The following is a 22,386-nucleotide window of genomic DNA, read 5'->3' on the forward strand; positions in this document are numbered from 1 at the left end:
ATCTAAAAAAAATGGTACAAATGAGCTTATTTGCAAAACAGAAACAGACTCCACGGACATAGAAAAGAAATGTATGGTTACCAAAGGGGAAAGGTGGGGAGGGATAAATTAGGAGGTTAGGATTAACATATACACTGTTATATATAAAACAGATAGTCAACAAGGACCTACTGTATAGCACAAGGAACTCTACTCAATATCTTGTAGTAATCTATAAGGGAAAAGAGTCTGAAAAAGAATATATGTATATACATATATATATGTGTGTGTGTGTGTGTGTGTATAACTGAATCACTTTGCTGTACACCTGAAAATAACACAACATTGTAAACCAACTATACTTCAATTTTTAAAAAAAAGAAAAGGGAATTCCCTGGCAGTTCAGTGGTTAGGACTCCGTGCTTTCACTGCAGGGGTCTGGGTTCGATCCCTGGTTGGGGAACTAAGATCCCACAAGCCGTGCGGCATGGCCAAAAATACTTTTTTTAATTGAAAATAAATAGATGTAAATTTTTTAAAAAAGATGCCCCTCCCTGGTCACCTATGCCAAGGTCCCTTCATCCTCCTTGGCATCCCCTGCCCCGAGCTCCCACTGAGCATTCATCTCTAAGTTCTGCCAAATTTTCTTGTACACATTTCTTGGGTGTTGTCCCCTCCCCACCGTCTCTGTGTCCACTGTCCTAATTTCGGCCTTGTCATCTCTCCCTGGTCTCTGGCCCCCTGCCTCCGCCTCCTCCAATCCATCCACTTCCAGAAACAGATCTGACCGTTCTCTCCTTTGCTTGAAAACTACCCACGTGCATTGCAGGTGGGAACATAAAGTGGTGTAGCTGCTGTGGAAAAGAGTTTAGTACTTCCTCAAAAAGTTGAACATAGAATTACCAGATGTCCAGTCAATCCACTTCTGGGTATCTACCTAAAGGATTGGAAGTCAGGGGTATTCGTACACCTGTTTTCAGAGCAGCACAATTCACAACAGCCCCAACGTGGAAGCAACCCAAACGTCCACTGACGGGTAAATGGATAAATACAATGTGGTCCATCCATACGAGGGAATACTATGTAGCCTTTAAAAAGGAAGGAAATTCTGACACCTGCTACAACACGGAGAAACCTTGAGGACGTTCTGCTCAGTGAAATAAGCCAGACACAAAAGGACAAATAATATATGATTCCACTCACGTGAGGTCCACAGACAAGTCAAATTCCTAGGGACAGAAAGTAGAGTGGTGGGGGCCGGGGGCTGGGGGAGGGGAGTAGGGAGCGAGTCTCAGTTTGGGAAGGTGAGACACTTCTGGGGATGGAGGGTTGCACAATGTGAACCTATCTGGTGCCACTGAACCGTACACTTCAAAAGGGGTAAAGTGATAAATTTTATGCCATATATATACATACCTATATGTGTGTGGGCCTACAGGTGAATTTGGGGATGGCCACTCCCAGTGGAGGAAGCTCAGCCCGAGGCTGGGAGCACAGGTCATGGTGACAAGCTCAAGGCCGTTTCCGGCCCCAGCCCAGGCCATCCTGAGCATGGAAGGTGGGGCGAGGTGCCCCCTGAACCCAAAGATGACATACGGCCGCTTCCGAGAGGGGCAGGTTTATTGGTGTGACTGATCAAGGGTCATCAGTGCAGTGCTGGCCCTCTCCCGGGGGACAAGCCAGTCCAGTGTGTGGACCCTGGGGGCTGGGGGTCAAGGGGGACCCCGGGGGGGTCACAGGCATAGCAGCAGGCAGAGGGGCAGTGAGCCGCCTCCAGAGGGCCCACCCCTAGTCCAGCCCAAGGGGGGACCCCTCTCGAGGTCCTCAGGCATCCGCAGATCTGGGGGCGTCCTGCGGCAGACAGCTCCGGTGCCGGAGGATCGGCTTCCCCTCCTCCTGCAGGGATAGGGGCGACCCCGCACGTGACACACAGCCCGTGACACCGGCGCAGTCAGCCGGGTCTCCCCACCTTGTGGGGGGCCCGAACCGCCCACTCTCACCATCTCGGAGGCAGTGCTGGGGCTCGCGCCCTCTGGAGAGCCCCCTTCGTCCCGCGAGCAGTCTGGCCCCACATCCTCCTCGTACTCAGTCAGGCAGTCCGACTCCTCCCCTGGAATGGCAGTGGGTGAAGTTGAGGGCGCTCGGGCTGGGCTGACCTCTCCAGCCACCAGTACACCGACCCCGGGATCCTGGGGATGCCCTCAGCCCCCTCACCATCTGCGCAGCCGTCGGAAACAGAAACATAGCTCGTGGGGGGCTCGATCCGGGACACGATCTCCGCCAAGTCGGTGAAGCCGGAGCTGGGGAAGGCAAGCACCTGCGGAGAGGAGTGGGTGAGGCTCTCGGGGTCGTCTGAGGTCTGGGGGAGACCTAGAGGGGACTGGGGACGGGGGATGTGTCGTCAGAGTGGCCCCGCCGGAGAAGGAGGGCGCAGGCTTACGTCTGCACGGCGGCTCTCATTAAGATCTGCAGACCGTCGGTCCGTGAGCATCTTTTCAATGATGTCGCCCCGGCTCCAGCCCCCAAACACGGCCTTCCCGTACTGGTAGCCCACATCCTGCAGGAAACGAGGGGGGCTGGGGCCATGTCTGCAATCCCTGGGGGTGTTCTTCTCTGCCTCATCTTCTCTGCTTATCCCCACCCTGCCTGCCCCTGCCCTGGCCCCTCAAAAGCTTGATGCTCTGGCGGAGATGGCATTTGAGACTACACTGATTTCAGAGTCGGCCACACGTAGCACACTCACCCCCATGTCCCCTATCCTGTGCCCCTGCCAGACATTACCAATCACTCTTTGCACATGCTTTCCCACTCAGCCCCATGCAGTGTGCCAAGTACCAAATGATTCGAGATGGCGGCGTGCAGGCTTATTTCAAGGTCTGCAAATATGCGGTATACCCGTAAATATCATCATCTCCCATGCCCATAACAGACATCACTAATCCAGCATGGCATGCCTTCCCAGTGAGCCCAGAAAGGGAATCAGACATTTTTACTCAGGGCTCTGGGCAGCAGCTACTGATCACATTCTTTTCTTTCTTTCTTTCTCTTTTTGGCCACACCGTGCGGCATGCGGGATCTTAGTTCCCTGACCAGGGATCGAACCCATGACCCCTGCAGGGGAAGCATGGAGTCCTAACCACCGGACCACCAGGGAAGTCCCAGCTACTGATCATTTTCAGTTGGCATGGGCTATGACACATTTTTCTGGGTCAGTGGCACATTATACAGTGCTCCATCCAGTGTATCCCAGACTTGGCATCGGACGTTACTAATTTTTCGTGGTTCTCATTCCCACCTACACAGAAACGGCATTAGAAATCTCTACAGCGTGCTTCAGGCAGTGCCACTGGCACATACTAAGAAACTTAGTTCGCACATACACACGTACCTCCCCTTGCCACACCCACGGCAGACATCACTAATTGATTACCGTTCTATTCCCCATGGATCCCAAATGCAGCCCTAGAATCCTTCCCTTCGTGTTGCTCTGGGCTTTCAGTATTAAAGCTCTGCCGGCCCACCACACTGGCACCAAGTGGCTCCCACCCGCTCACATAGATCTGGTCGAACTTCCCGAAGTCCATGGTCTTGAAGCAGTCAATGGGTGGGCGCAGGTACTCGCAGTACGAGCTGGACTTCACGACCTCCAGCTGCCGCACGCAGGACACATAGGCCAGGCGAGACTGGATCTCGGCCATGTCTGGAACCTTGATCTTGTCTGCCCAGGGGTTCAGCCGCTTCCACAGCAGCCACCAGCCAGAGAGGCTGTCCCCGTAGGTGCTAAGGTCCGTTTCATCCTGGCTTCCCACGTCGATGGCAATGACCGTCTTGGCACCCATGCTGCGAGCAATGTCCGCTGTGGGGCATGGGGGTCAGGGGGCTGTTCTCCACCGGGACTGAGGCAGGGAAGTTCAACGCAGCCCCGCAAACACCATCATGCACATGGTCACGCAAAAAAAAAAAAAAAACAACCATGCGAACAACACGTAGGCGTGCAAAGGGTATGGCTGTAGAGGCCGATGATGTGGAGGAGGGGACGGGTGTTGGAGCTTTTAGGTCTGGGGAACCAGGACCAGAGGAATGGAGAAGATGGAGGCAGAGGAATAAAGTCACTGGGGAAAGAGACCCAAGGTCAGACACATGGGGGAGAGAGATATGGAAGGAGAGTAACACGGAGAGACAGATTATAGTAAGGACACCAGGAGGCAGAGATGAAGGGATCAGAGTCATGCAAACAGACGGAGGATCAGAGACGCAGCAAGATGTAGGAATAAAGACATCGGGAGACAGAGCCGCGGGGAGAGAAATGCAGGGGACCAGAGACAGCAACAGAGATTCGTGGGAGAGAGAGATATAAGGGACCAGAGATATGGAAGCAGAGAGAATCCGGGCGGAAAGAGGGATCTTGAGACTGAGACAAGGGACACAGAGCAAAGAGCCGGATCAAGGAGATTCAGGCAGCGGGACGGATGGGGTGAAGGGTGGGGTGATGGCGCGGTGAGGAGGGTGCTGTAGCTGTGGGTCTGGGTGCCCCACTGAGGGCCCCTGAGTGGGTCTGGGGGTGCCTGGGGGGACATGGACAGGATCCTGTAGCCAGGTCCAGTCCCCAAAGACACCTAAGTCTCCAGAAGACTTTGCCCGTGTCCCTCACAAGCTTGTCTGTGTCTCTGTGTGTGCTGTACGCACCCCTATCAGGTATGTGCATGTCCCGTCTGTATGTTTGTGAACACATCCACCTCTGGGTGTGCTATGCCTCTGCACACACACCCAGGACTGCTTGGATTCCTTTCCCGTGTCCCTAGATCAATGTCTAAGTATGTTTCTTTGTGCGTCCAAGTGTGTCCGTCCACCTGTGAGTTTGTACACACTTGCTCACGCGCATGAGGTTGTGTGAGTGCAAGTATCTGTACAGAACGCCTATGCAGGAGTTGGCAAGCTGTCTGTAAAAGGCCAGAGAAAAAAGAATCTTGGTTTTGCAGGCCATATGGTCTCTGTTGCAGCTTCTCAACTCTGCTGCAGACATAGCCACAAAGGATAAACGGTTAGGTGTGGCTGTGTGCCAATAAAACTTTATTTACAAAATCAGGCAGGGGGCCAGATTTGGCTTGTGGGGTGCAGTGTGCGGATCCCTGATCTATGGGACCTCAAGCGCCTGTGTAGCCAGCGTAGGTGTCTACTTGTGTTTGCACGCCACTGGGTGTATTTTAAGTTGCAACCCCCCTGCCTCTCATCTGCATGCTTCAAGTGAGTGGGTGTGAAAGAAAGCTCATCGTGGAGCTGCCCCACCCACCTGCGTGTGTCCACGCTTGCCCTGTGTGTGTGCGTGTCAAATACAGCACATGGGCGCATCCTTCACCTGCACACACACATGCCTGCTACGAGCTTGCCCGCGTGTCTGTGCACGGGGACAATCAGATGGCTACTTGCCTGGCAGGTTGTTGATGTAGCCGCCGTCCATGAGGAGGTGCCCATCCTTGGGGTCACACAGTGGCGGCAGGTATCCCGAGAGTGTCATGCTGGCACGCACGTACCGCCACAGGGAGCCTGCCCGGCGGGACACACAGACACAGACACGCACACTCAGACACACTTGGAGGCCCGGCCAGCCCGGTGGGCTCGCTGACCCCGCACACTGTTGACGTAGCACCCGTCCACCAGTAGGTGCCCGTCCCTGGGGTCGCAAGGCGGGGGCAGGTAGGGGCAGTAGGAGGCAGTGGCCCAGATGTAGCGCCATACGCAGCCTGTGGGGACTGGTGTGAGGGGGTGAGGTGCCCAACTAGTCTCTCGGCCTTCTGCCCGCGAGGACAGACACACCTGGGGCCTCTGGGGCATCAGTGGGTGACGATTAGTGCTCAGCACTCAGGCCAGGAGGGATGGTCACTCATGTTAACAATGTCCCAGATGCTCGGCTGCCCCTCCCCTGCACCCATTCCCCACATGGCTACAGTGGTTTTGGTGGGGCTGGCTGGGGTACCCACCATCTTTGTGGACACGCATGGCTGAGGAGGTGATGTCCGTGGTCACGTTGAAGTACGGCAGCCACAGGTCCTACAGGGACAGGGATTGCGGTCCAGGAGGAGTGGGGACTCCTGTGGGGAGGGGCAGGGGAGGGGCAGGCATGGGGGAAGAGTGCACCTCGATCTGCTTGTCCTGGAAGACACGGTGGATGCTGCGGTTGAAGGCCGACCCCGTGAACATGGAGGTGACGGGGTAGGTGAGGTCCAGCACGGGCTCCAGAACTGAAGTCATGCTCTAGGGGGCAATGGGCCAGCGGGGGGTCAAACAGGAGTCACTTGGGGGTCACTGACTAGGCAGTCCCTAAGGGGCCTGACTTCTCCAGCTGGGAGCTGGAGACTAGGGTCACCAGCCAGAAAGTCACAGGGGGGGTGGTCATCCAAGGTCCTGGAGGTATCTCTATAAAGGATCCAGGTGGGGTTCACAAATTAAGACGGGGAGGGGCAGGAGAAACCCAGAAGCCCGTCTAGGGTGAGGTTTCAGGGTGCTCCTGGGGTGGGGGGACCCCCTCCCCGCAACACACACCTTGGCCCACTCCCGGGCCCGCTGCTTAGTGCGGCTGGCGCTCCGCTCCTCGGCGTACAGGGCCCCAATGAAGGAGCCGATGGACGTGCCGCCCACCAGGTCGACAGGGACCCCCGCCTCCTCTAATGCCTTCAGCACTCCGATGTGTGAGCAGCCTCTGCAAGGTGGAGACCCAGTGACCCTCTGGAGATCCCCTAAACCCCACCCGCAGGAATCTTATCCCTTCTCCCTCACCTGCTAGGAAGGTGGTGCCGGCCCGCCCCTATGGGATCGCGCCCAGGGAATCAGCTCTACCCCTCAGGACCCCTGGCCCCGCCCCTGTCAGCGTTGACCCCGCCCCTCACCTGGCCCCGCCCCCGCCCAGCACCAAGGCGATGGTGTTGCCTGTGAGCACCCGCGCCAGGCGGGAGAAGTCGCTGTGCCGGTCAGCGCGCCTCGAGAAAACCTTCTCGTAGAGCTCGTGCTGATGTGAAAGGAGAGAGACGCGGCCCATGAGGATGCGGGTGTAGGAGGCGGCGTCTGGACCTCCAAGGCACTGCCCCGGCCCCGCTGGTCTCTAGGCCGCGCCCCTCCAGTAGCCACGCCCCTGAAAGGTCCTGAGAGCCGACCAGTTCCCTGCAGGGCCCCTCACCAGCTTGGCGGGGCTGCGGCGCGAGAAGAGGCGGCGCGGACAGCGCAGATGCAGGTGCCCCGAGCACCAGCTGCGCATGTTGAGCCACTCCACTGTGCGCGTGGGACCCGGGCCCTCCTCGCGGTGCAGCAGGACCAGCTGCTTGAGGGCTCGCACCGCCGTGTTCTCCAGCATCTGCTCCAGCTTTGGGGGTGGGGGTGGGGGGAGAAAGGGGAAGCACGGAAGTCACTCTCACCCGTGGTTTCCTCCCTGCCCCTCCCACACCTGGCCCCGCAGTTCCTGCTCGCCTAGCCCCACCGGTGAGGGCGCGCGTGGCCCGGCGCAGGCACCGGAGGGCAGGGGGCGGGATCCCAGGGATGGGGTCACTGTGAATGGTCTCCGGACCTGGCCAAGCGTGGGCTCCTGGTCGCCAAGGCCCACGATGAGGATGCAGTCGGCCTGGCGCAGGCAGCGCACGGTCCAGGGCGTCAGCGATGCGTCCGTCTGGTAGAGCACGATGCGGTGCGTGTCCTCCTGCTGGGCCAGCCACCCTGACAGCCGGAATTCTTGGATGCTAGGATGGGGGCGGGGGAGCGTCATCCTGGGGCTGGTCAGGGGTCCCTGCCCTCAGGGACCATGTAGCTCCATTGCTCTGGGGAGGGGGACCTGGACCTCCAAGCCCCACACGCCTGCATCCTCCAGGGGCGGATCCACTACACTGTCTCCCCAGTGACCAGAGGAATGGGGGGCGCATGCTCCTTGTTTCACAGCCTAGACCTCAAATGAGATCTGAAAGAATCCTATGCTTTGAGCTTATCCCTCGCGCCCCACCCTAACCTCCTGCACCCCCAACACACACCTGTCCAGCGCAGAGGCCCCCAGGCGTGCCCGGATGATGTCACTGTTGAGGAGAAGTGTGGGGCCTGGGGATGGGTGAGGAAGGGTGTTTAGGAACCCAGGTCAACGGAGCTGGAGGACCCTCCTATAAGACAATACCACCCACTCCGTTCCCACAGCCCTGTTCCAGCCCCCCAGCCCCACCTCTGGCCCACCCAGGCGTCTCCATTCATTGGCCAATGCCCCCACCCACATGCGCCTTGCCCCATGTAGACGGAAAGCCTGCCCTCGCCCACGACTGACCAATGGCTTGCAAAGCATGCTGCAGCTCCAGCATGAAGGCCACCATGGGCACCTCGGCACACACGGGCAGCACTGCCACCGTTGCCAGGTTGCTGGCTGGGTTGGTGAGCTCCGAGTGAGGGGGAACACCTAGGCCCGAACCTGCTGAGACCCCAAAGGATGGTATTTGCTGTGCAGTCCTGTGTCTGGAAAGGTCAGCTCTCCTCTGCCTTCTCAGAAATCCCTGTTCCCTAGCTGAGGCTTAGTGATGCCGTAGTGAAGGTCATGGCCTCAATCCTAGCTTCACAGCCTCAACCACTGTTCTTGATAAGACCTGCCTATCTGACCTTCAGTTTGGGCCCAATCTCCTCAGTGGCATCCATTACACAACTGTATAACCATTTCTGTTTTCCACTCCACCTGTGTGGACTGATCTGTGCCCCTACCCCATTCTGGCCTTGGGGCCTCTGTCCACTAAAGGGACTTGAACACAAAACTAGACGGAAATAAATATACTTTTGACGCACTGATTGCTTCTCAGCTTCTCTACTTACACTTTAGACCAAGCCATCAACCCCCATCTCTTGACCGGACTTCTCCCAGCCTCCTCTCCTCCAGTTCTTCCTATAACAGTCTGAACAAGATCAAATGCCTTTCGACGGCTCCTAGTCCCTGCATGACTTGCCTCCACCCCGCCCTCACTCACTTTCCTCCTTGAAGTGTTTCAACACCGCCAAACCCTGTGTGCAGAGCCTTCAGAGTTCTGTCAGCGTCCGGCCCCATCTCATTTGTCACGTGTCAGCTCACTGATCTCAGAAAAGCCTCCCTCCCTCCTCTAGTCATACCCCATCAAGACCCTATTTTGTTTTCTTCACAGTACATTATCCGACATTGTACTCTTTCTTTGTATCTTAAAAACTCTATCTTGCTTCTGAAGCTGTAAACCCTTCTAGGGGCTTTGTCTGTCTCGTGCGTTCTCCAGGTTCCCAGAGGTCTGAGATTTTAAAGTCCCTGCCCCCATATCTGCCCCAGAATCACACCAAGGGCGGTCCTGGCAGCCGGGTGGGAGAGAACATGTATTTGTGTACTTGGTGCGAGACTGGGGCAAAAGTCTATGGGGGAAGACCCTGGGCATAGGGGCAGTTCTTGGCCACGGCTCATCCCCGCCCCTACCCTCAGGATCCAGGTGTCAGGGCTGATGGGGCAGAAGCCCCTGGGGGGAAAAGGAGAGTAGAGGTTGCCAGGCTGGTCCAGGGTCAGGTCACCATAACATAGAACCTCAGGTCCATATTTCTGCACATCTCGAATCTGACTCAATTTCCCAGTGTATCCTAGCTGACGGAAGCCACATCTCCCAGCATGCCCTGGGAAGGGAACCACACCACCCCCACCCCCAGCATGCACTGGGACAGGGGCCATCTCCCAGCATTCACCGGGACCAGGAACCACATCTCCCACCAGGCTGGTAACCTATGAAGCCACTTTCCAACATGCCCTGGGCCCCAAACACCACCCCACAGACTACATTTACCAGCACACTTTAGGTTTCCCCTTCCTAGTATATGGACTCCATCCTCCAGCCAACCCTGACACCCAGAACCAAGCTTGCCCTAAAGACTCCTCCTGTCAGCACCACTGATACTGGTAACAAGCCGGCCCTGGGTCCAGGACTCCGTTTCCCAGCATGCCCAAGAACCAGAACTGCAGCCCACAGCATGCACCGGAACTCGGATTCCCACTTCCCACTTGAAGCCCCGCCCAGAGCAGGTTATACGCAGGACTCCACTTCCCAGCATGCCCTGGGTTCAATGGCTCCCTCTCCTAGCTCGTTCTGGGCGTTGGACTAGATCCCTTAGCATTCCCGGGCGCTGGCCAGCTCTCACCTGGGAAGGGTCCTTGCAGCTGCTGCAGATTCCCCAGAATTTTCTGGCTCAGCAGGTGGATGAGGCGGGTGACGACCTGGGGCGTTGGAGGCCGGCGGTCGAGTGAGACTGGAGGAGCAATTCTGCACCACCTTTTCCTCCTCTACCAGGGCGCCTGGGTCCCTGTTACCTGAGCCCCACCCCATGAGCCCCGCCCTCACTGGAGGCTTCACCTCCTTCCTAGGTCTCCACCCACATCTAACCCCTCTCTCCACACATTAGGCCCTGCCTTCTCTGGGTACCCGCCCCCACTCCTATCTGTCCAGCCCCCGTTAGGAGAACAGCCCACAACCCAGCGAGCTGCACCTGCGGGTATCGACGTTTGATGTGGCCCAGGGTGCCCTCGGGGAGTTTGGCCAGCTCTGTGTCGCGCACCGCGTGCACCGTCGTGGCACGTGGCTGCCTGGTCAGCGCCTCCACCTAGGGGACAGCGTGCCTGACCAGGGCTGCGGAGCCAGGAGCTTGATAGGTAAGGGAGAGGACGACCGTGGGTGCAGAGAGGAGGTCCTACCGAGTCCCCCCCACCCCACCACAACCCCCAGATGGGGGTGGAGAGAACCAAGCCTCACTACCCATCTCGGGGCTCTGAGGAAAGGGAGAGGACAGGGATCCACAGGGGCGGGGGTCCCCTCTTCTGATGGAGAGAGGTCTGGAGACTGATTCAGATCAGACTCCACCCTGATGAGGTTGCCCCCATGGCCCCGCCCCATGGAAAGGAGCTGGGGAAAGTGGATTGCACGAGGTCATAGGTTGGGGAGGGAGCGCTCTCCACCCCCAACGGGTTACCTGGGATGAAGTGTATGTTGGGCGTGGGGGGAAACTGGACTGGGAGAGGTTAGAGGTCAGTGGGTGGGGCCGAGCTCACCACTCCTATGAGATCCCCGCGGCCGTACTCGCCCACCAACTCCTTCTTGCCGTTGCCACGCTGGATGACACTTCGCAGCCGCCCATTGAGCACGATGTAGGTGCAGTCGGAGCGGTCGCCCTGCCTGGGGTGGGGGTGGGGGTGGGCGGGGCGGGTCAGACAGGGTAGGGGTCCTCGTGGGCAGGGCCTGAGGGGAGAGGTGGGGGCAGGGCCTGCACCTGTACAGTGCGCGTCCCGCCTCTACCGCTGTCCAGTCGATGGCGAAGTCCATCTGGCGCACGAAGGGCGACATCCTCGCGGCCACGGTCTGCGCAGCGCTCAGCACTACACTGGGCTGTGCACGCATGATCCTGTAGGCGAAGGGCAGGGGTGCGTGGGCCGGGGGTGCCCTAGAACAGCCCTTAGGGAGTAGAGAGGGTGGGTGAAGGCCTGGAGGTGGGACAAGAAGGGCTCAAAGCTTCCCTGGAAAACTGTTGGCTGTTCAGAGGGATGGCCTCGTGCAGGGAAGAACAGAGTTGGTCAGGGCTGTCTGAGCGCCACCCCCACCCCAATGTCGGGCCCAGTCATACTCATAGAAGTCAGACTTGGAGATCCGCAGGAAGGTGCAATCACGCTGGGCCCGCAGCGTGAAGATGAGGGGCTCGCCGGTAAGCACGGCCAGCTGTCCCACCAGCTCCCCGGGCTGCACCACGAACAGGCACACGTCTTCGGCCTTGTCGATCATGCGCTGGTAGACGTGCAGGCAGCCCCAGAGCACGAAGTGCAGGCTCACATCCTGTAGGGCAAGGGCCAGGAGATGGGCACAGGGGCACCACCTCACCCACAACTCAGGTCAGTGCACTCCAGAGGAAAGGTTAAGGAAGGAAAAGTTGGAGAGTGAAGGCTTTCCATAGCACTGAGCTGAGCAGCATATGTATCTATATTCCCACTCAGCACCAGAGCAGACATTGCTAATGGATCGCCCAACTCAACCTAGATTAAGGCCCATGAATTCTTTTCAACACAGCCAGCAAGAGCCAACGAAGACTGGCTACACAGGAGCACGGCTGAGCTTAGAGCCTCTTTGCTTGCGCTGGGCAACTGCATAGCTACATGGAAAAGAATAAAGTTGGATTCTCACCTTATGCCATATTAAAATGGATCAAAGACATGAATCTGAGAGCTTAAACTATAAAACTCTTAGAAGATGGGACTTCCCTGGTGGCGCAGTGGTTAAAAATCCGCCTGCCAATGCAGGGGACAGGGGTTCGAGCCCTGGTCCGGTAAGATCCCACAGGCCACCGAGCAACAAAGCCCGTGCGCCACAACTACTGAGCCTGTGCTCTACAGCCTGCGAGCCCCACTACTGAGCCCGCGTGCTACAGCTACTGAAGCCCGCGCCTAGAGCCAATGCTCCACAACAAGAGAAGCCACTGCAATGAGAAGCCCACGCACTGCAATGAGGAGTAGTCCCCGCTCTCCGCAACTAGAGACAGCCCGCGTGCAGCAAGGAAGACCCCACTGCGGCCAAAAATAAATAAATAAAATAAATAATTTTTTTTAAAAAATGGGCAAAGGCTCTGAATAGAGATTTCTCCAAAGAAGATTTTTGAATGGCCAGGAAGCTCAACATCATGAATCATTAGGGAAATGCAAATCAAAACCACAGTGAGATGCCACTTCACACCCACTAGGATGGCTTGAATCAAAAAGTGTTAGAGAGGATGTAAGAAACTGGAATCCTTACACGCTGCTGGTAGGACTGTAAAATGGTACAGCCACTGGGAAACAATCTGGCAAAAATTTAAAAAGTCCTCAAAGAATTAAAAATAGAGTTGCCGGGACTTCTCTGGTGGCACAGTGATTGAGAATCCACCTGCCAATGCAGGGGACACAGGTTCGAACCCTGGTCTGGGAAGATCCCATATGGCACGGAGCAACTAAGCCCGTGCACCACAACTACTGAGCCTGCGCTCTAGAGCCCGCGAGCCACAGCTACTGAGCCCACACGCCGCAACGAGTGAAGCCCGTGTGCCTAGAGCCCGTGCTCCGCAACAAGAGAAGCCACCGCAATAAGAAGCCCGCGCACCTCAACGAAGAGTAGCCCCCGCTCACCGGAACTAGAGAAAGACCCAACGCAGCCAAAAAAAAAAAAAAAGAAAAAAAATAAGAGTTGCCATATGACCCAGCAACTCAACTCCTAGGTATCTACCCAACAGAAATGAAAACGTGTCCACAAAGACATCTGCACATAAACGTTCATAGCCGCATTATGCCTACTAGCCAAAAGGTAGAAATAACTCAATGTCCGTCAACTGATGAATTAAGAAGCAAAACGTGGTCCATTCATACAATGGAACAGTAGTCAGCCCTAATAGAATGAGGCATTGACACATGCCACAACATGCACGAACCTTGAAAACAGCATACTAAGTGAAAGAAGCCCAGACACACGGGGCCACGTATTGTATGATTCCATTTATATGAAATGTCCAGAATGGGCAAATCCATAGAAACGTAAGATTAGTAGTTGCTTAGGACTGGGGCTGTTTAGGAGGTAGGAGACTGATGGCTTAAGGGTATGGTGTTTCTTTTTAAGGTGATGCTCTAAAAATGCACAGTGGTGATGGTTACACAACTATGTGAATATACTAAAAACCAGTGAATTGTACTCTTTAAGTGGGTGAATTGTATAATGCATGAATTACGTCTCTAAAACTATCACCCCCCCCCCCCCCCCGCCAAAAGAATCCCCTTTGGGAAGTTCCCTGGTGATCTAGAGGTTAGGATTTGCCACTTTCACTGCTGGAGCCCAGAGCCTGGCTTCAGTCACTGGTCAGGGAACTGAGATCCTGCGAGCCGTGCAGTGCATTAAAAAAAAAAAAAAAAAAAAAAAAAAAATCCCCTTTGCTCCCGGTTCCCTTGTTCCACTCCATCGCTGTTGACTTCCTTTTGTTTCCTACAGGTGGAATAGCTCTACCACAGGACATTTGCACAAACTGTCCCCTCTGCATAGAATGCTCTTTCCTTCCCCTTGCACCTAGTTAATTCGTCCTCATCCTTCCTCCTTCTCTGGAGGTCACTTCCACAGAGACACTGCCCTGACTAAACCAGACGTTGTGGAGCTGAGAACATCTCCTTTGTAGCACTAAGCACATATGATGTAGTAACAATTTGTGTAATCCTTTGACTGTACTGTCTGTCAGAACTGTGAGCTTCCCAAAGGCAGGGGGCCCCACTGGTGTTTCTTGCCTCTGCAACAACCCTGGGACACAGCAAACGCCCCTCTCCCCTCTGGTTAGCCTGCCCAGCTGGACACCTCTCTGTCCCACCCTTTCAAATAAGGAACTGAAACTGCCCAGAAAAAAAAAAAAAAAGAAACTGCCCAGAGACAGAAAGATTCCTTCCTCATTCATTACACAAACCACTCTCTGACACCCCACAAAGCCCCAAATGAGTGCCAAAACACTGCAAGGATCCCTGGGAGAGGCCCAGGAGACATACACACATGCTGGAACCTTCCAAGATAGAATTCCCAGACTGGGTTTGGGATATAAATGGGAGTGACTAATAGCAGGCTGCCATTTGTCCTCAGACTGGGAAGCATGTTGTTTTTCACTGCAGGACTTCTCAGAGCCTTGAATATGCTAATAATGCTCACTGGGAGCTGCCATGAAGGGGTAAAATAACCTGTGTTTCTCCAACATGTTGCACACATGTGATATGGCTGTGATATGGCTGTTCCATGAAATATGCTTTGGGAAATGTGTGTGGAAAGCGGGGTTTCTCAATCTTGGCAACACTGACATTTTGAACTGGATAATTCTGTTGTAGGGGGACTGGCCCATGCAGTCTTGCATCCCTGGTCTCTAACCCGTTAGAAGACAGTGGCACCCTCCCAAGTCAATCAAAAATGTCTTGACGTTGCCAAATGTCGTTGACAATGACGTTGCAAACTACTGGTGTAAAGTTTCAGAGGGGGGCACAGCAGACCAGCTTTGTCCCTAACAAAGTCCTGAAGACCCCGAGGAGCCTGGTGTGTTAGCAGGCCGGGCTGGGGCTGGGGCCGGGCTGTGTTGAGCCCAGCAGAGGCTCCCAGATAAGCAGGGCCCCGGGGCCCCTGCAAGGGCCACGGTGTGACCACACTTTCTCAGCCAGTCCCTCAAGTACCTCAAAGAGCTGGCACAACACTTCCTCTGCAGAAAGGAGCCCACCCTGCAATGAGCAGCTCGACGTGGCCACTCAGGCAACTGATCCTGTGATATAACAACCACCCTTAAATCAGCCATACTCCGATAAAAATTAAAAACAATAACCACCCAGCCAGCTAATAGCTGGGCCACCCCCAGCCCCTCCCGCAAGCCCAGGGCTCCTCCCTTGAGCCTGGGGCAGTGCTGTGGTCTCAACGCCTAAGTCATGTCACCCCTACTGTCACCCCCGACTGGGAGCTGCTGCTCCAACCCTCCCCTGGCCTGTCACCCTTGCAAACCCTAGTAGCTGCGAACTGAGTATTTCCTGTTTCATCCTCGCAACGATTCTAGCAGATAGCTATGACGCTCATCCTGCAGGCGAGGAAGATGACAAGTTTCTAGGTGATTCACCCAAGGTCACACAGGGAGTCAGGGCAGAGTCTGGATTTCACCTTTGGCTTCCTCCCTAACCCTCCTCCTCTGTGCTCCTGGCCTGTGACGTCACAACGGGTCTCAGTTTCCCCGCCTGGAGAACGGACGGATTGGTGGGATGCACAGTTTCCCACACCTGTGTGTCACCAGGAGGCACTGAAGTCCAGCTCGTGGGGCTAGTTCCCAGCCTCCAGGTCCAGATTCTGACCTGCACCCGTTTACTGAGTGCCCCCATCCCAGCAGGGACCCAGGAATGAGAAGCAGACAGAGCATCAGAGTACGTTGTAGAGTTGAAAGGTCAGAAAATGGAAGTTGCAGGAAATGCCAGGACAGGGAAGAGAAATCTAGGGGTGGAAGTCCTAGTGTAAAAGGTTCAGGGGTTAGAGGAGAAAGGTCAGTATGTCCAGAGGACATGGGGAGGGAGGGCTGTGAGTCAGAGTCATAGGATCCAAAGATCAGGGGTTGGAAATCATATACTGGGAGGTCTACATCTAAGGTGAAAAAGCAAGGATCAGAGATCAGAGAGAGAGGTCTTGGGTCAGGGCTGCATGACCAGGGTTCAGCGCTCAGCCTCACCTGGTCCCCCTGGCGGGCAATGATGGTGCCGGCTTTGGTGTGATGCAGCAAGACTCGGCTATTCAAAAGGGACGGGTCCTGGGGAGGAAGGAAAGGGGGCTGAGACTGGCCCAGCCAGGCCTCCCACCCCCAACCTGGTCCCCCAGACACTCTCGGCTGCCCACCTCAATCCGCATCAGCTTGGCCAGCTCTCGCTTTGCCGCCTCAAAGATGCTGCTTGTCTGGCGGCCCTGGTAGGGCCCGAAGGGGCACCCGCCAGTGGCCGACTCATCCTCACAGTAGCTGTATTCACAGGCGCCGGCTGGCTGCTCCCGGGGCTCCTGAGTAGGGGTCTGTGTGGGGCAAGGCCTGTGATCTCCCTGCTCCCACCCGACCTTCCTCCTCGGGGGACTCCACCTGTGGCCAGACCAGGGTCCCAGGAGGGGACTGGGGTGGGGTGGGGGAAGACGGAAGAGCCTTACCCGGGCCGGGGCTGCCTGGGGACCCCACGAGGCCTCTTCCTGCAGGGACACGGAGATCCGGCCCCGCTCATATGCCATGTCGAAGTCCGAGCGAGGGCCGCCCTGCAAGCCTGCAGTGGGCAGGGGGCAATAAATGCAATAAAGATGAGAGTGACCATAACTGGGGTCTAAGCAAGCACTACCTATGTACCCGAGGCCACGGCTACACAGACATGACTAATCGATCGCTGCTCTGGCCCTTGCGACCCTTCTCACCACAGCTGGGAGGGCACCATCTCAACGATTACCCACAACAAAAAGACATGAGTAAGTGCTGCCGATATTCCCATTTCACGGATGAGAAAAATCAAGACTGGCAGGCCTGCATCCAACCCAGAAATTCGATGGCCTCCCCCAACTCCACCTGGTGCCCCAAACCTGAGATGTCCACTGGCATCGAGATGCAGCGACTCAGCAAGGGGGCCGAGGGGGCTTCCAGGGATGTGGGCTTCACTGGATCCCCTGGGGGAGACATGTGTTCAGGCTCCTGCCCCTCGGAGCGCCCAGGACTGGGGGTGGGGAGCTGAAGGGGGCCTGGGGAAAGGTCAGCTCAGAGTCCCTGGGGACTGGGGAACTAGGAAGAGCGATTCCAGTGGGCCCAGGGGACTGAGGCCAGGGGTCCTGGGGGATCCCAACAGGAGTCACACCTGGGTACCTAGCTAAGCGGGTCCCGGCGGGGCTGGGCAGCTCAGGTGGAAGTATCTGAGGAACTGAGACACGCATTGAGGGGCAGAGCCTGGGCTTCTCGGGAGTGGGCTGGGCCAGCCTACGGTTCCTGGGGGTCAGGCAGGGGTCATCTTGGGTACCTGCAGTTCCAGGCAGCGGGGCCCCGGTGGGGTCAGGCGGCCGGCCAGGCGTCTCCCTCGCCTCCTCAGAAGCAGAGGTGCTGCCTATCCGCTTGGAGCCACGCACGGGGCTGGTGCGGGCTGGGAGGCCCGGGCTGGGGAAGAGGCGCAGGGGCTGGATCTCCTGGAGGCAGAGGGGATCCTGTGGCACGTCTGGGGAGGCACACGCCGCGCACCCCTCCGGCCCCTGGTGCTCTCCACGTAACTCACGTGGCTGAAGAGCTCATTGGTCAGACCCAGGTAGTTGTGAAGTGCCAGGAAGGTGACCCGCTGCAGCCTTACCATGATGATCTTCGGGGGCATGGTCGTCAGAGGAGGGGGCCAGGGAGAAAGAGGGTTAGCCACAGGACTTAGCACTAAGGGGGTGGGGCCGTGGGTGGGGAGATGGAGATGCAGCTAAGGCCAGGAGATCAAGGTCGGAGCAGGAAGGGGCTGGGCAGGGCCCTAGGAGCCAGGGAGAAACCGACAATCAGGCGGCAGAAACCTGGGGACACGGGGTGGAGGCAGCTCATGGGAGGAGTCAGGGAGGTCCGGCTGCTCAGGGCCGATAAGCACAGCTTCAGTGCCTGTTGGCTGCTGGGTCCCAGCCCCCAGGAGCCTGTGATGGGTGGGGGGTTATGAAAGGAAGTGGATGGCCCGCTGACCTGCACTACCCGCACCAAGCTCTCGGGATACTTGGTGAAGACGGCTGAGAAGGCCTCGACTGGAAGCCGCAGCACCGTGGAGTCTCGGGCCGCCCGAGCGGACACAGTACGCTGGGGGTGCTGGTGACCCTGGGGGTGCCGGGGGCACAAGGAGAATCAAGGTCAGGGGCTGTGAGAGCCCCCCTTCCTGCTCCCCCCCGACCCCTCCTGATGCCACTGCCTTGAGGGACCACCGGCAACATCAGGGACGCATCAGAGATGGGGGCCCTGGGGGTGACCCTCCCCAACCCAGCCTGGTGGGTGTGGCCTCCCACCCAGCCTCCCCAGCCCCCTCCGTACTGGTCACTCACGGTGATGACATCCAGGATGCTCAGAAGGCTGTTGACACTGTCCCCAGGAACCACTTCCTTCACCACACACTCCTTCCCATCCTGAGACACGGGGTGGGGGAGGCGGGCACTGACCAGGGCTGCCCCTGCCCTGCCAGCCCACGTCCTGCCCCCTGACCACGCCACTGGTCCTCATTCACCCTCGGTGATCACTGACACCCGGACCCCACTGAACCTTCCGACCAGCATCACTAACCATAACCGGTGACTGTGCAGACCACCCCAGATGCCCTTGGACACCCGTTCCCAACTCCTGCCTGCACATCTCATAAGACCACCAACCCTGGGAGTTCCCTGGTGGTCTAGTGGTTAGGATTTGGCGCTTTCGCTGCCGTGGCCCGGATTCAATCCCTGGTGGGGGAACTAAGATCCCACAAGCTGCGCCTCGCGGCATTGCCAAAATTAAAAAAAAAAAAAAAAAGCCCACCAACCCCGCTGACCAAAAGCACTGCCTGTCCCCGGTGACCGCTGCACCACTGCTCATCCCTGCCGCCCATCTCACTGTGGTGCCCCCCGGAGGGGGAGCCCACTCACAGGAGCCGGCAGACAGAGCTCCAGCAGCCCATCCTGCACCACGTAGATGCTGGCATCGGGCTGGCCTGGCCGGAAGACGTAGTCACCCTGGCTGAGCCGCTGGAAGACCATGTGCCGGCACAGCTCCAGGAAGAGCGGCTTCTCAAAGTGGCCCAGCACCCTGTTGGATAGGGACCGGGGAATGGAGAGATGCAGGAGGTCAGGTCAGCCCCAGCTCTGCAGCCCCCCGCCTGCACCTTGACACTGACCGGACGTTCTTGAGCATGTAGAGCACCTCGGAGGGCAGGTGGGAGTTGGCCAGGTCGCCCTCGGTCAGGTCAGCCTCCAGCACGGCAGGCGGGGGCTCCTTCCGCTGCAGCGTTGGCGCCTCTTTCTGGATGCGCAGGATCCTGGTGGGAGGAGGGGGGAGCGAGGCGGGGTGAAAAGCAGGGAGGGGACTCAGGAAGACCTGAGACCCCCCACAGAGCCCTTCCCCGGGGTCACCAGAGCAGGGCTCAGCAAACTCTGGCCCACTGGCCAAATTAGGCCAGCCACCTCCTTTTGTAAATAAAGCTTTATTGGCACGAGCTATTAATACATTCATTCATTTACATGTTGTCTGAGGCTACTTTAATGCTACAACAGCAGAGTTGAGTCGTTGCAGCAGTTGCAGCAGCGTTGCGCGCAGCCTGCAAAGCCCCAGATGTGGCCGACAAAAGAGAAAAGTTGCTGACCCCTGAAATAAAACCCTGAGGTCACCCTTCACTAGTCACAGGCTCCCTAGATGAACCCTCTCATTAAGCAGACCCCTGACACAGCTTCCAAGATATGGGCAGAACCCAGAAAAGCACCTCTGTTCATCATGGGACCCCACATATTGCACGCCTCCATCACGTAGCCTCCGTCATGTAGGCAGAGCCTTGGGGTAGCTTCCATTATATCAGGAGACCCCAGATAAAGCCTCTCTGATCCTTGTAAAAATCCCTGAGATAACCCTTCCTCCCCAGTCTCAGACAACCCTCAGATAGCCTCTCTGATGGTCACAGAGACTCTTGAGATAGCCCTGGTTATGTGCAGAGAATCCGGATACAGCCCCTCTGCTAACCATGGACCTAGGAGAGCTCCTCCCTGGAAGTCACAGTTGCTACTGAAGACAGTCCTTCCACTACTCACAAAATGCTCAAGATAGACCCTCTAGAATGAGCTTAAACTGAGTTAAACTCCACATTGCAGAGAAATCCAGAAACAGCTCCTCTTCTGATCAGGAAGATCCTTGGGCTAGCCCTCGCCCAGGTCACAGAGAGCTGAGGTAGCTCTCTCGAGGCCATGGCAACATCAGGGTAGCTCCTCAAGGGTGTGCAGACACTGAAACCGCTCCCAGGAGGTGGACAGAGCCTCAACTAATTGTGGAAGATCTAGAGATAGCCCTTCTACTCAAGTCATAGAAAGCCATGGGATAGCACACCTGTTGACCATGGACACCCCTGGAATGGCCCCTCAGTGTGAAGAAACACTTGAGACAGACCTTCAAAATAGAGTCTGTGATGTCAGGAGACCCCAGAGCCAGCTCCCAACTTGGAAAGATCCCTGAGAGAGCCTTTCTCAGAGACCCTGAGGGAGCCCTTTGCTGATGACACGCCCTGACATGCCCTTCCCGTGTCTCTAGTGCCCAACGATTCTTCAGATGACTCCTAGGGAACAGAACCCCCTAACACAGCCTCTGTGTAGTTTGGGGAAAATCCAAGGGAGGTGACATAGAGAGATGCTTTCTGATGCAGAGAGAGTGCTGAGATAACCCCTAGGGGACAAAAGCCAGAGATAGCCCCTCCTGCAGGTCCCAGAGAGACCTGCGAGAATGCCAGTGAGACTCTGGAATAAACCCTCTCGTGTGGGGAGACCCCAGATTTGACCCCTAAGGGTATGACAAGACATCCGAGGTAGTGCCTGGGGATTAAGTAACTCACGGATGCCCCTGTGGCAGGGAACATCACTGAGAGAGCCTTCAGGTGATACAGACAGCCTGTCTGGTTGGGGAGAGCTCTGAAATAGTCCCACTGACATGGCAGGACTCCTAAGACAGTCCGTGGGGTTCAAAGAAGCCCGAGATACACCCTTCGGTGTGGGATGATCACTCAAAAAGCCCTGGACAGCCCCAAGTACACCTAGCACAGCCTTACTTCTTAGCAATGTTGAGCATCTTAAGTTTCTTCTTCATGCGTGGCCGGGAAGTGGTGGAGACGGAGGCGTCCACCAGCGAAGAAGTGGATTGTGATACCTGGGAGGATTAAGGGTGGGGTGGGGTGGGAGGAATGCGTCAACTGCCAGTTCAGACCCTAGGGAAGAGGGGGGCAGATCCAGAGGCCCTTGATCAAGGAGGGCGGCCGGCTTACTAAGAAGTATAATTAGGGAAAGGGCAGGATCTCTGTGTGGCCAGTGGGAGCCCCAGGGGGTCCCAGACTCACCTTCCGCATAATCTTCCGGCCATAGAAAAGCACTTTATCTCTCTTCCGGAATCGATACCGCGGGCCATCCGGGGCTGGAGTTTCTGGGGGTATGTGCGGAGAGGGGCAATCTGACCTCTACGCACACTCCGCACGGCCAGAGATGGGGACGCTGAGTGCAGGCTCCAGCAAATCCCATCTCTACTGCCCCAGGGGCCCGGACATTTCAGCTTCCCATCCCTCAGCACCCCCAGAAGGCCCTCCGGGTCCTCACTCGGCACTCGAAGCCTCCGCACCAGCAGGAGGATGAGCACGGCCGTGACCAGCACCGCGACTCCAGCCCCGATCATCACGCCCAGCACCTGCGGGACGAACGGCACTGACTGCGCATCGCATACCCGCTCCGCCAAGCCTTCCCCGGGGGCCGGGACGTCCGGGACCTCATCCCACGGAGCCAAGGCCGCCCCCGAGATCGCAGTCGGCCCGGGCCTCGACGCCCCCATCTGCAAAATGGGCCAGCGCTGCTCCCTCCCCCGGGGAGCAACGCTTTCTGGAGGCTCGGCGGCCCGCAGTGCACACCGGGAAACGTAGTTCCGCCTGAACAGACGCAGACTGGTTCTCGCGGGGCCGCGATAATGCGTGCTGAGCACGTCGGGAATTGTAGTCCCCGCGGCGCCACACGAACCCCCAACCCTTACCATTCCGGTTTGCAGCGGCGCCTCCATCAGTTGTTTCAGCCTGGGCGGCAGGTGTGGTAGTTCAGACTCCTGTGGAGTAAGAAGCAGGACGAACCCGGGCAAGTCATCACTCTGGGCCCGCCCCTCCCCTGCTGCAAGCCCTGC

General features: G+C 57.0%; 1 protein-coding gene across 4 annotated transcripts; it reads right to left on the bottom strand.

The window, feature by feature from the left end:
* Window positions 1-1,581: 1,581 nt before the first annotated feature.
* Window positions 1,582-22,269, bottom strand: PNPLA6 (patatin like phospholipase domain containing 6). Of its 4 annotated transcripts, none has more exons than XM_065874607.1 (33): window positions 22,243-22,269; window positions 21,819-21,906; window positions 21,566-21,648; window positions 21,281-21,378; window positions 19,373-19,513; window positions 19,125-19,284; window positions 18,552-18,632; window positions 18,202-18,330; window positions 17,768-17,848; window positions 17,519-17,681; window positions 17,091-17,174; window positions 16,674-16,783; window positions 16,377-16,544; window positions 16,213-16,290; window positions 11,605-11,810; window positions 11,254-11,385; window positions 11,036-11,159; window positions 10,477-10,590; window positions 10,132-10,207; window positions 8,270-8,413; window positions 7,989-8,052; window positions 7,535-7,703; window positions 7,151-7,333; window positions 6,864-6,982; window positions 6,520-6,676; window positions 6,115-6,231; window positions 5,958-6,027; window positions 5,407-5,523; window positions 3,534-3,835; window positions 2,420-2,536; window positions 2,194-2,296; window positions 1,980-2,089; window positions 1,582-1,875 (listed from the first exon to the last, which is right to left on the bottom strand). In XM_065874607.1, the coding sequence occupies exons 1-33, from the start codon at window positions 22,267-22,269 to the stop codon at window positions 1,804-1,806; spliced, it is 3,987 nt and encodes a 1,328-aa protein (XP_065730679.1). In that variant the 3' UTR covers window positions 1,582-1,803. The 4 variants fall into 4 exon arrangements, with proteins under 4 accessions (XP_065730679.1, XP_065730678.1, XP_065730681.1 ...); XM_065874606.1 differs by having other exon boundaries at window positions 21,819-22,047; XM_065874609.1 differs by lacking the exon at window positions 16,213-16,290 and having other exon boundaries at window positions 8,270-8,410.
* Between the last annotated feature and the right edge of the window lie 117 nt (window positions 22,270-22,386).

The sequence above is a fragment of the Phocoena phocoena genome, chromosome 3 (genome assembly GCF_963924675.1).
Source record: "Phocoena phocoena chromosome 3, mPhoPho1.1, whole genome shotgun sequence".
Taxonomy (NCBI): Eukaryota; Metazoa; Chordata; class Mammalia; order Artiodactyla; family Phocoenidae; genus Phocoena; species Phocoena phocoena.

Coding starts and splice junctions, on each gene's coding strand:
- PNPLA6 (XM_065874606.1), bottom strand. CDS start 22,269: ATGGAGGCGCCGCTGCAAACCGGAATG. Junction 22,048..22,242: donor CGCCGCTGCAAACCGGAATG/GTAAGGGTTGGG, acceptor CCCATTTTGCAG/ATGGGGGCGTCGAGGCCCGG. Junction 21,649..21,818: donor GCGGAGGCTTCGAGTGCCGA/GTGAGGACCCGG, acceptor ACATACCCCCAG/AAACTCCAGCCCCGGATGGC.